At 37.7% G+C, this 13,646-nt stretch overlaps 1 protein-coding gene across 2 annotated transcripts in view; it reads right to left on the reverse strand.

Annotated features, from left to right (window-relative positions):
• rnf150a (ring finger protein 150a) overlaps positions 1-13,646 on the reverse strand; it is a 137,718-nt gene that overhangs the window by 29,773 nt on the left and 94,299 nt on the right. For both annotated transcript variants that reach the window (XM_043674141.2, XM_043674140.2), the window contains exons 3-5: positions 9,196-9,267; positions 6,857-6,939; positions 2,309-2,405 (exon numbers count right to left, since the gene is read on the reverse strand). In XM_043674141.2, coding sequence (XP_043530076.2) covers positions 2,309-2,405; positions 6,857-6,939; positions 9,196-9,267 — 252 coding nt within the window. The remainder of the gene's footprint in view (positions 1-2,308; positions 2,406-6,856; positions 6,940-9,195; positions 9,268-13,646) is intronic.

Genomic DNA, 13,646 nt, shown 5'->3' on the forward strand with positions numbered 1-13,646 from the left:
ATACACTTAATGGTAAGATCCTAGGGAATGTTGCTGAGCAGAGAGACTTGGAGTTCAGGTTCACAGTTCCTCAAAAGTGGAGTCACAGGTAGATAGGATAGTGATGACATTTGGTGTACTTTCCTTTATTGAAGAGAGCACTGAGTATAGAAGTTGCAGGGTCATGTTGCAGCTGTACAGGACAATGGTTAGGCCATTTTTGGAATACAGTGTGCACTTCTACTCTCCTTCCTATTGGAAGGATGTTGTGACACTTGAAAGGGCTCAGGAAAGATTTACAAGGATGTTGCCAAGCTGTAGGATTTGAGTTATAGGGAGAGGCTGAAAAGGCTGAGGCTGTTTTCCCTGGAGCGTCATGAGCTGAGAGGTGACCTTATTTATAAAATCATGAGGGGCATGGATAGGATAAATAGACAAGGCTTTTTCCCCAAGATGTGCGAGTTCAAAACTAGAGGGCATAGGTTTAGGGTGAGAGAGGAAACATTTAAAAGGGATCCAAGGGGCAACCTTTTCACGCATAGGGTGATGCGTGTATGAAATAAGCTGCCAGAGAAAGTGGAGGCTAGTATAGTGACAACATTTAAAAGGTACCTGGATGGGTAAGTTAGCAGGAAGGGTTTAGAGGGATGTGGGCCAAGTGCTGGCAAATGGGACTAGATTTGGTTAGGATATCTGGTTAGCATGGACAAGTTGGACTGAACAGTCTGTTTCCATGCTGTACATCTCTATGAGTAAGGCTGGCATAAATGTCATTCTCTATTCCGGAGAGGTGTGGAGGCTAGATTTCTGAAAATATTTAAAGAGGAGATAGAATTTGGAAATAAGGAAGTTGAGGACTTTGGAAATTATATTTTTTTTGCCACTTATATAAACCTCCTGCAAACTCATCCCATTTAATCTAGTTATCAATAACTCGAAAAAACAAGAAGCAATTTTCACAATGACTGAAATATTTGTGAATTTATTTTTAAAACATTATTGTACGAATACAAAATTCACTTCTTAAATGACGAAGAATCACATTAACCAGTATCCAAAATGTCTCAAGTACCAACTGTTCCAAATTAGATAAAAATCTGTAAAATTTCAGAATTAAATAGTCGAACCTTTTTGAAGTTCTTCCACTCTTAAGCAGGCATGTAGGTAAACTAAAAGGAACCTATCTTTTCCTTTGTAGCCTGGTGTAAAGGAGAGTGGGAGGGGAAGTGGAAGTAAGTATTGTTAAAAGCAGGTATCCTCAGGCAGGTGACTTTTCTTAGAACTAGATATGAAATGGTAAATCCTATTTCTAAAGATGCTCCCCAGACTATTGAGTATTCCTAGCACTGTCTGTTTCTATTTTGGATTTCCAGCAGTATATTCTGTTTATTTCTCACTGATGGCACAGAATCAGTCTGCTCTAGAGCAACATCATTCAATATTTAGCCCCTGCATCAGTACTGTCAAGATGGTGCAAGAAACTTAAACAACAGGTTTTTTTTTCGGTGATCTGAGCTATTAAAAGAATTTGAGTTTGAAATTGCTAATGCTTAGATAAGTATAAACTTTGTTTTCCTTCATTATCAAAAATTCAGTAATGAGTGATGGATTGGACAGAGCAATTACAAATCATTTTAAAAAATTAATTCATTGTTTTGTAAAAATAGCACAAATAAATCTGAATGATTAATATATCTGGAACACGGTACTTTTTATCCCCCCCCAAGAATTTCAGGGATCCACATCACATTATGTTGGATTATCCACAAAGTTAAATTTAACGGATATATTATAAATGTTGAAACTTACTTTAACTCAATTATTTGTGACTTGCAATTGAAACTTCATATTTGTAACAAATCAGTTGCAAATTGTTAATATAGAAACTATTTAATCTTTTGAAAACAATGTATGAACATAACATCTAAATGAAGTAGTGGCCATTCACCCTCAATTATAAAATTACAGATGATCTGTTTGTGTTTAGAATTCCATATTACCACAATTCCCAATAACATTGGACTCCATTAACTAACATGAATCTACCATCTTAAAAAGCATTCAAAAATCTTGCTTCCACTGCTTTCTGAGAAATAAGTAAACCAAAAGGTCATTGGCTGCAATACCACAATCTTGCAAGCACCACTAAAATCGAGTTAATAATTACATAAGAAAACTACTCAATAAACAAACCACTACTTAACAGTGTGTTTATGTGCAGTCATTACATACATATACATGCTTTAAAAATGCCACACTAACCAAACATGAAGGAATTGAGATCACTACAGTATCAGTGATTTAACTGATAACATTAGAGCATCCCTACCGGAATTCCTAGTGCTTTCAGAATATTCATTTTACACATTGGACAAGTACGATGATCTAGTAGCCATGGATCCACACAAGTTTTATGGAAAAGGTGTCTGCAACACAATACATAGACCTCAGTCAATTACAGCACAATTTAAAATATCTAATTAATTTAAAAATAGCAAACAAACTCAAGCTATAGATTGCAGTTGAAAGCTAATGACTTAGGAAAGCTCATTTGCAACTGACAAATTCAGAGTCATCAATCAAATTTTTTATCATAATTTTCTCTAGCTGTGGTTTATCAATCATTGGTGAAATAGAACAAGATAAACCTCATATTTCTCATTGAGTATATTCTGAGCAGTATTTCCATCACTGACAATATATTTGCCTTGCACTGGTGACTCACTAGAACATAGAACATTACAGCGCAGCACAGGCCCTTCGGCCCTCGATGTTGCGCCTTGTCATACCAATCTGAAGCCCATCTAACCTATACTATTCCATGTACGTCCATATGCTTGTCCAATGTCGACTTAAATGTACTTAAAGTTGGCAAATCTACTACCGTTGCAGGCAAAGCATTCCATATCCTTACTACTCTCTGAGTAAAGAATGCCAGATATTAGAAATTGTGTTTTTATTTCCTATCATATATCCCTGAAGAACAGGCAACAAAAAGTTACATATGTAGGGCACACAATGCTGCAATTAAACAGAACCTTTCCTTTTGCTCAGCTAACATCAATGAAGGAAACAGCAATTGGAAGGTGGCATTAACTCATCATTTAATAAGAAAAATCTGGGCAGATCTTTAAACATTATTATGAGGCAATTATCTGTAGTAAGTTGTGATGTACGAAAGGAAGTGTGCTTTCTAACACTTAGTAGCTTCAGTTAAAATTAAAAATATTAGTTTTGAGTGTAATTAGATTTAATGCTGATTTCTACACTATAAACAATGCTTACACCAAACTAAGAAAAAAATGCAAAAACAGACCACGTTTAAATGTACATTTCCAATGGTTTAACGTGTGTGCGTGTGTGTATTGGAAACGGTCTCTTCAGAACATAACTTTTGTACCATGATAATTTGTCAAGATCTAGCAGATTACAAACTTTTAGTTGATTTTTAAAAACATTTTGACACAAACAGACCATTACAATGGCTGGTGTAAATCATATGACCAAAGGACTCGCTGGAGCTCAAAAATACACAAGACTCAAGCAAATACCAAATTAAATATAGACATTCAGAGTCAACTATTCATACATTCATTTAAGGATGGATTATCAACCAGAAAGAACTGTTGAATGGCAGCAGTCCATCTCTGTTTCAGCATGGAAAAAAGGAGACATTTAATGTGTATACGAAAAATTTGAATGGATCCAATCGGCTTTATTATAATGGGTTCACTTATCCAAATTAGGCTGGTGTATTCAAAATGTCCAACGTCGACAGGATGATTGGAATCAACAGGCACATCACCCTTTATCAGGAAAAGCAGATTTTCAATTTGTGCTTTAACAATCAGCAGAAGGCAGCTTGCAATCAGGGTGAATTCTACCGAAAGCCAGCAAACCAACTGCATATCATCCAAGCAACCAAGGCGATAAACAGCCATATGCTGAAAGTGGGATATCTTAAGAGAAAAGTAGTCTTTCACCAATCTCAGCCCAGTCTTTTACAACTTTATGTTCACCCAAGAATCAATGTTTAGAAAATCAATTAAAATAAATCATGTAGCTTAGTAAGAATCCTTTGATTGATAAGACTTCTACTTCAATAGTGTTTTGTTCATCTAAGAAACTAAAGGCCTGTCTTAAGATGGATATAGACGCAATCTTTTTTTGAAACTGTCTTCGGTTTTTAATCTCTGCTTGATATAGAGTGTTACACATGCAAATGAGATATTGCATTTGAGAGTCTGGTGCATATGTTGAATACAAGATTCTAGCCTCTGAAATTATTTAACTGAGACACAGACTCTGTTATAAAAGAACCACCTCTTACGCACAAAAATGCAGATCAAAGTCACTGAAAAGGAACACAATTCTGCCCGTGACAAGCCTGCAATTGTATCAGTTATCAACTGAAATAAATTGCAATAACCTACATAATGAAATTTGCTGGCATCAGTTAACACACAATACAGAAAGCCGTTATTACAGATCAGTAAAACTCTGATGGCATTTTAATGCAAAAAACAAATGTGTGCACCTTTTGAGAATTCCACATCAACACAATAATCTTTCATCATCTGTCACATCAAAGGAAAAATGCAACAGCTTAAACAGGTTATCATATTGCTGAAAAACATAGCTGCAATAAGCGCCAACTGAGTTGGGGGCTGGATGATTTAGCAAATGGAAAATCCAAAATTTGGATTCTCAGAGGACACTTTAAAAGCAAAGCCCAATTAAATTTATTTTTTAAAATATCAGTTTCTAGGCCAGATTGCGAAGTTGACTGACCATCCAGCGTGTTGGCAGCCAAGATTTGGAATTAAATTAAGTTGGTTATAACTAGGGTGGAAGTGAGGACTGCAGATGCTGGAGATCAGAGCTGAAAATGTGTTGCTGGAAAAGCGCAGCAGGTCAGGCAGCATCCAAGGAACAGGAGAATCGACGTTTCGGGCATAAGCCCTTCTTCCTTTCCCGCCGTACCAACCAGTACCCTTCCACAAACACCCTCCTTCGACTGACTGAACATACCTCAACACGGTCCTGTCCCCCTTAGTCCAAGAACTCCCCACCTACGTTCGGGACACCACCCACGCCCTCCATCTCCTCCATGATTTTCACTTCCCCGGTCCCCAACGCCTTATCTTCACCATGGACATCCTCCCTGTACACCTCCACCCCCCATCACGAAGGACTTAAAGCCCTCCGCTTCTTCCTTTCCTGCCGTACCAACCAGTACCCTTCCACTGACACCCTCCTTCAACTGACTGAACTGGTCCTCAGTCATTCTGAAGAAGGGCTTATGCCCGAAACGTCGATTCTCCTGTTCCTTGGATGCTACCTGACCTGCTGCGCTTTTCCAGCAACACATTTTCAGCAATAACTAGGGTGGGAGTTTGTTATAGGAGGCTAGATACCTCAAAATGCACATCAGACAACATCCCACATTCGGTCACGTTGTGTTGCTCATGATACAAGGATCAATTATTTTACTTATCCATCCTTTCCAAATCCATCAGTTCTTGGGGAATAAGCCTTTTTTTTCATATGGCTGTGCACAATAAAAGAGCATGGTTCATCTGCAACTTAATTTATTAGTAATTTATCTTCATCCTATTTCTCTTAATCTAACATATATAGATAGTCATAAATCACAGGAGAAACTTGACAACAAATTTCTTAGTTTACTTGGACACATCAAGAGCAAATTTACTATTGTATGATGGAGAAAAAGTTCAAGGTTTTGTCAGATAATCTAAAATTGGATAACATCAGATACAAATAAAACCTTTATTATGCCCAACACAAAAAGTTTAAAAAAAGTATCATATTATACACATAAAATTGGTTATCCATTTGTAGAAGATTAGATTTGATAGAATGTTATTGATTAAAAAGGAGCTTTGGTTCTCTCAGAAACATTGGCAGCAGAATTGCTTATTACATGGAATGATCACACAAATGTGGAATACTTCCAAAACATGACAAATATGAGAAATGCTGTTTCTGGGTGTAACACACATCTGCAAATACATTATTCAAAATGAGCATGCCTAAGTTATTCAATTTTCAGTATAACTTTAAAATTGCACACACAAGAATCATAATTTGCCACCCTTTCTTTCTTAGCCTATGCGGTTAGCAGTACTGCCTCAGTCCCAAGATTTCGGATTTAATTCCACCCTTGGGCGACCGCCTAGGTGGAGTGTGCACATTCTCTAGGTGCTCCAGTTTGCTTCCACAAGTTAGGAGGATTGGCCATGCTGAATTGCTCATAGTGTCCAGGGATGTGTTGGCTTGGTGGACTGGCCATGGAAAATGCAGGGTTACAGGGATAGTGAGGGGGGGGGGGGGGTGAGAGTCTGGTGGGATGCTCTTCAGAGGATCCGTGTGGACTTGATGGGCTGAATGGCCTGCTTCCACGCCCACAGCAAAGCTGGCAAAAATTCAGCTATTTTCCTTTTTAAATCTAGCGAGCTGTTCAAACAAATTTGTGGATATAGATTCCAGGACCAGTACCATTAGCCCGGAGACCTAAAGCATAAGCAAATATCACTAAAGTATTCTCTGAAATGAAAATAGAATTAATGGGCATGGTTAATCAATTGATACAATTTTGGAGTGGTGAGGATTATCAGAATTGATTTGGATTAAGGATCAGAAAGTATCATATTACTGAACACTGAACGTCTAAAAGAGCCATTTTTGGTCCCCTACTGTTCACAAGTGATGAGTTTTTTTAAATACATTGATTACGTTGATGCTTATTTACATAGGCAGTTGAATGGTAACATAACCATAGATTTTGTAAATTGATATGAATCACTTCTCAGGGAGAAACAGTACAAAGAAAGCAGTATATCTCCAACCAACTTACCGGCATGGTAAAATTCGCACTACGTCATTTGGCTTGTAGCCTTCAATACAAACTGCACAATTATCAAAGTCTGATTCTGTTTCCTGAGGGGGTGGGGGGGGTGGGGGGGGGGGGGGGGGGGGGGGAGAGAACGAAGTCATTAAAGAGATAAAACTAAAAGTATGCATGACTAAATTAGAAATCTATGTGTGAATTATTGGTTCTTTATTTTTACTGTTTAAAAAAATTTAAAGATATAAAACAACATGCATTACTATAGGAGGCCTAGAACATACATTAGTAGAAAAGTCAACGTCTCGGACAAGACTTTCGGCAGGATGTTACTCATGCTCCCCTACACATTAACAGCACAGAGGTGGAACGAGTGGAGAGTGTCAAGCTCCCGGGAGTGGTCATCCACAACAAGCTTTCTTGGACTCATGTGGATGCACTGGTTATGAAGGCCCAACAATGTCTCTTCTTCCTCAGGAAGGTGAGGAAATTTGGCATGACGGCAAATACCCTTGCCAACTTTTATAGGTGTGCCATCGAGAGCATTCTGTCTGAATGTATCACTACCTGGTATGGCAACTGTACTATTCAACAGAGACGGTTACAAAGAGTGGTGAACTTAGCCCGGACAATCATAAAGGCCAACCTCCCATCTACAGAATCCGTCTACCAGGCTGTAAGGGAAAGACCGCCAGCATTCTCAAAGATCCATCCCAACCTGGCAATGTTTTCCTACAACCTCTATCATCGGGGAGAAGGTGCAGAAACCTGAACACACGCCACAGCCGGTTTCATAACTGTTTCTATCCTACAGTTGTTAGGATACAGAATGGACTCTCAAATTCCTAATATTCGCCAGTACCTGTGTTTTTGTTTTTGCCACTTCTTACCTATTATTTACTTATCTATGCTACTTAACTCTGTGATCTGCCTGTATTGCTCGCAAGACAAAGCTTTTCACTGTGCCTCAGTACACATGACAATAAATTCAGTTCAACCTTTTGAACTAAGAAATTTGGGACAGCATAATACTGAAAAGAAAAAGAATAAGGCAACATCAGATTCCACTCATTTCCTAAAACTGTTCAAGATGCTAGAATCATCATGGAGCGCAAATACAATGTCTAGCTACTTTTCATTAATGTAAATTGTCATCTTTAACTCACCCACTCTCACCTCCAACAATAAGTGCATGCAGTTCATAAAATTCTTTGTCACCAAGATTGGAACCATCTCATCAGCTTCCTCTGCCATATCCCTCCTTTTCCCTCACTCACCAGATCAAACTTTCCCTAATAAAGCGCAGGTCAGGCAGCATCCAAGGAGCAGGAGAATCGATGTTTCGGGCATGAGCCCTTCTTCAGGAAGGCTCATGCCCAAAACGTCGATTCTCCTGCTCCTTGGATGCTGCCTGACCTGCTGCACTTTTCCAGCAACACATTTTCGGCTCTGATCTCCAGCATCTGCAGTCCTCACTTTCTCCCTATAGTGACTTCCAGTCAAGCAATACCTTTTTAAAATTTCCATTCTTGTTTTGAAATCTTCCAAGGTTTCACTCCTCCCCAGCCATACAGCCTTCCAAAACATATGTACTCATCAGATTCTGGCCTCTTAAGCTTCATCAAACTTAATATCTCCGCCAGTGATTGCAGTGCTTTGAGCTACACATCCTCTAAGTGATGGAATTCCATCCTGTCAGCTCCTCTGACTCCCTACTTCTTTTTCTACCTTCTTAAAATTATTCCTTTGTTCAGGCTTTAGTCATTTGCCTTTATGTGGCTCAGTGTTGTGGCTTAGGTTTTTTTTTACATTAAAGTCATTATATAAGCTATTGGTCTTGTGATAAAGAAGTGTTTTTTTTTGTTGGTTTTACATAGTGTAGCAATGGCTGGGATTCCTACTCCACTTTCTCAGCACTAGTGAGGATCTACCAGATAAGAATCAATTATATACAAAGAAAAGAAAAATGCTGTTTCTTGCCAATTTTCTTAAGTGAACTAACTATGTTAGAGTTGATAGTTTACTGTTCAAAGTGTCAAAAAGAAAATCTCTCTTTTGCTGCTGGATTCTAAGTTGAAAATCAAAATCAAATAGGTCATTGAACTAGCAATATTGAAGTAATCCATGGAAGAATAACTATGAAGAGATGTGGTGGTCTATTATTGTTTTTGTATATATTTATTCATGGAATATGCGCATCACTGACTATTATTTACTGAGCATTCCTAATTGTACTTAAAAAAACGGTGCTAGTTAATTTTGTTAGCGTTGTCAATTGCAATACGTGAAACCTTTGTTATCAAGCACCAAAGCAAAATTCAATGAGCAAATTTCTTAAAAATGATTACCTTATCACCTTTCTTGATTGTTCTAATTTGAAGTTTACCAATGGCTTTCTTAGCAGCATCTCCAAGACGGCGCTAGCAAAAGAAAATTGTCCATTACAATAACAGTACGATAATTTAAGTATTAGGTAACTGTTAGCGTATGCTGAAGTTCAACATTCATAAAACTGAATGGGTAAATTTGTTACATCAACACAGTACATGCAATCATGTACTGAGCCATGTAATCTTCAACTCCTCCCTTACCTAACAATGCTCTGATCTCATTCTGCTCTCCGGTGCATTTCTCCTGATCACTTGAAGGGTATGCTGTTAGTTAGCTAAACTCCATGCTGTATAATTTTAAGATCCTCTCCAATGACTTTCTCCTCCTTAAGTACCCTCTTAAACTGGTCTGTGGCCAGGTTTTGAAGAACACCCAATACTATTTTTTTTTAAATTCAACATTACTTACAACTAAATCAGGTGTCCTGGGACCTTTTTCTACCTTAAAAGCATCATAAAAATGCAAGCCGTTGCTATACTAATCGGTGGCTTGACTACATTCTGAATAAAATAAGTGGGGATTACTAAATTTTACAAGGAGCACAAAGTGGTAATGTTATTTCTTTCTCACCTTAAGGAACCCTAAAATTCAACTTCAGGCCAGATTCAGCTTGGAAATCCAACCATAATGTTCTTACAGCATAGTTCTGCTTTGACTTTATTTTATGCTTGCCAGTTTGCCTTTTTGTGGGTTGAAGGTTTCTAGCATTGCTGCTATTTTAGTAGATAAATTCCAAATAAGATCATCAAGATGCCTGCACCAGCTGCTTGAGACAAACACAGATTAAGAGATAACATGGATTTAAATCTCAGAGTCTGGTTTAACTGGCAAAAATTTTCCAACCATCATTAAGATGGCCTCCTCAACCCTAGCTGTATTTTTGGCACTGGGGTTATCATCATATTGGAAACAGGCTTATTGTCTTCCACGAAAATGAAAAAAAAAGTAAAAATACTGCATAGGTCACAGCAGGAGAAAGAGGGAATCTAGGAAGCCCATGGAATTTCTTTTCTGGATTTTCAAAGCATTACTTTTCTTCAGTTCAAATATTTCTTGGTTGTTCTATTCTAAGCATATTTAGAGCACTTTGATGCATATTCCTCTCCTGTAATTTACCCAGTATGACTCTCCGATGAATGTTTAAGAACATTTAAACATTGGAAACTAGTATATAATAAACAGCTTCACCATCTAATTTAAAAAGTCAAATAGCAGAATGCAAAGCAGAGCAGTGTTTCACTCATTAGGCTGAGATTTTCATACACATACCCACATTTGGTTAAGTGGATATGAAAGGAAAGGGATGATCAGAAATTGATAAGTCTGCATATGACCCATGAGATATACCCAGGTCACCTGCCAAAATACCAAAGACAAGATCTTTGTGCATCGTTAATCCGATATCTTCATTTAACACTAACCATTACAAACTTAAATATACCATACTTCGAATATACATTGTAAAAGAGTTAGTACCATTAAAAAATTTATTTATTCTCCATCACATACTTTGTTTTATAATGCTCCCGTGAAGGTGTTACATAAACACTTATCATCATAGGTCCCTCAATATTCAGATGTTGTTCCAGAAAACATTGCTCATGTTCCCACAATTGCTTTTCCCTCCCACTTACAGAACTATATCCTGTAATGTTCTAAAACTGGAGGTTTGTCTCCGATCATGATCTACGTCACATGTTTCTGTCAGATACGGTTTGAATATACTGTCAGCACAAGCCTTTGACTCACTGCCTACATACCTTGGGGTTTTAGCACTTCTGCTGATTATTTGTAAAAACATCAAACTTGACAATATGACCATGCAAGGCAGCTTCGTTTAAAAGATCATGTACAAATAATGCTTTTATGCTGCTTGCGCTTTGATTTTAATGGAATTAAACAAACACAATCAAAACTTCAAATTTGTCAAATGAATTTTGACAGTATTTAACAATTCCTATTATTTGGCCAACTATCTTGTAAACATACTTTAAAATCTTGTCTCCACTAATAAATGCTAATAATTGTCTAACTTGTATACAAGTTGAGTTTGAGACTATTTTTAGCCAAAACCAAAAGGATAGCTTATGCAAATAATGTTTTTGAGGGGTTAGAATCCAGGTAGTTCTTCTTTAAATGCTGTGGTTGTGTTCCAGCGAAACCTTGCTGAATAGAAATTGCTTAAAAGAAATAATGGGAAAAGTGGGGTAAGGGGCAGACCAACAAAAAATATCACTCAATTGCTCAAAAATCATCCAAAAGTCTAACACAAAGTGTAGCACAGGCTGACTGAAGGTTGAAACCATATTTATTAATGAAACAAAAGTAAACTTAAAAACAGTACATTTAAAAAATGCAAGAAAACTGCCCTCTGTACAGTACCTCTCATTGAAAGCTGCTCTGTCAGCAGCTGACACCGACACATGTACAGAATGAAATAAAGACCAGCGCTGACGTCGCAAATGTGCAGAACAGCACGGATATTGATACATGCCCACAATGGCATGGAGATTTCGGCACATGCTCTTAAATCATGCAAACCGAACCAAATCATGCTGGAATCGTGCTATTGCCAACAGAGGCAAGTGTTCTCGAAAACACCGTTCCCTAATTCTTCAGAGACATTATAGTCAAATTGCACTTCTGAAATGCACATTAGCCCAGAACTAACTGTATCTCATTACCAGTTGACAGTGCATCAGCTGGGCACAGTTACCAGTTCAGAGACTGTTTTTGCCAACACCACTCCCAAAATTAACACAAAATACGTCATAAAATATTTTTGTGAATTGTTTTTTTATTAAAAAACCTCCATGGAGGATTTAATAACAAAAGCTATATCCAAATTATACAATTTCAGTTTTTTTCTTCACAGCATAGAACACAATTGAACAGTCGTCTTTGGTTGTGTACTATTCTTTTTATTCTTTATTCATTTCACAGATGAGGGCATCGCTGGCTAGGCAGCATTTATTGCCCATCCCTAATTGCCCAGAGGGTCAACCACATTGATGTGGGTCTGGAGTCACATGTAGACTAGACCAGGTAAGAATGGCAGCATCCTTCCCTGAAGGACATTAGTGATCCAGACCGGTTTTTCCGACAATTTACAATGGATTCATGGTCATCATTAGATTCTTAACTCCAGATTTTTATTGAATTCAAATTCCACTGTCTGCCATGGCAGGATTCGAACCCAGGTCCCCAGGTCTCTGGATTAACAGTCCAGTGATAAAACCACAAGGCCATCATCTCCCCCTAATTTATTCTATGATAAATAGAATAGCACCAGGATGGATTTGACTTATGTGGCAAGGTAGAAAATCAAAGATCTCTTTCCCTAATCCCTTTAAATGGTGTGGTTTGCTTTGGAAACAAAGCAACAGCAGTGGCCTTGTCCAATTTACAATTGCCCCTGTTTTCACCTTTCAGGTCTTTCCAACTGTATGACACATAGTAATAGTCAAGATATACTCTCAGAAACCTACACCAGGATCTATTCAAAGACTGCTAAAGAAAAACTATTTCATTCAGGAGAGATCTTACTTCTTTACACCAATTTGTTGCGTTTGAACTGTGGCTGGTAGACCAAATCCCACTGTAGTTAAGGCTTTAAAAAAATATTCTTTGGTTCTTAGCTATTCGTCCCCATGGTAAAATCAGGTCATGTGGCCATTTATTGAAATTAAAAACAGGTAACCAATTAACACTCTTTCAGAACACAATTTCACCCAGAAAAAATTATTGTGGTTCTCTCAGTCTTTCTGACCACTTATGGCTGAGTAAAAGCCATACAATTTGCCTTTCAAAAAACAGAAAATCACGATCCTCTTGTCTGACTATGCCAGTTAGAAAAAGATTACAGGTTCTGCCTTGAAGGACAAAGATAAGAGGGTGCAGGGGAGCACCACCAGATCCAAGTGACTGTCTAAATCACACACCAATCTGATTTTGAAATATTTTGCGGTTCTTTCACTGCTGCTCGGTTAAATCATGGAACTTTCTAACTAACATCTGTGGGAACTCCTACATTGTAGGGCTGCAGCAGTTCAAGAAGGTAGTTTTAAGAACAGTAAATTGTGCCCTTGACAGCAATACCCATACCTCATAAATGAATTTAAAAAAATAATGTTGCAGGTATTACTAGTAGCAAATTTCATTAATTTGAAAAAATACTGGTACTCGGTTTTATTTCTAGATTTACACTTCAGTTGTCAAATTGACAATATTTTTGTGACCATCTCCTCCCCACCTTTGTCATCAATAGTGTAACATAGAGCTTGTTCTTCTCTATGCAAAAATCACAGCCATGTTATAATCTTGTGGAAAACATTAGCAAACAGACTAACCAATAATAAAATAGACATTTGGAAGACGTGTTCTCCTTCCTAAACGCACTGTAGATGTA

This window comes from Chiloscyllium plagiosum, unplaced genomic scaffold, assembly GCF_037043375.1.
Source record: "Chiloscyllium plagiosum isolate Xiang-an unplaced genomic scaffold, Cpla_swu_hap1 HiC_scaffold_36, whole genome shotgun sequence".
Taxonomy (NCBI): domain Eukaryota; kingdom Metazoa; phylum Chordata; class Chondrichthyes; order Orectolobiformes; family Hemiscylliidae; genus Chiloscyllium; species Chiloscyllium plagiosum.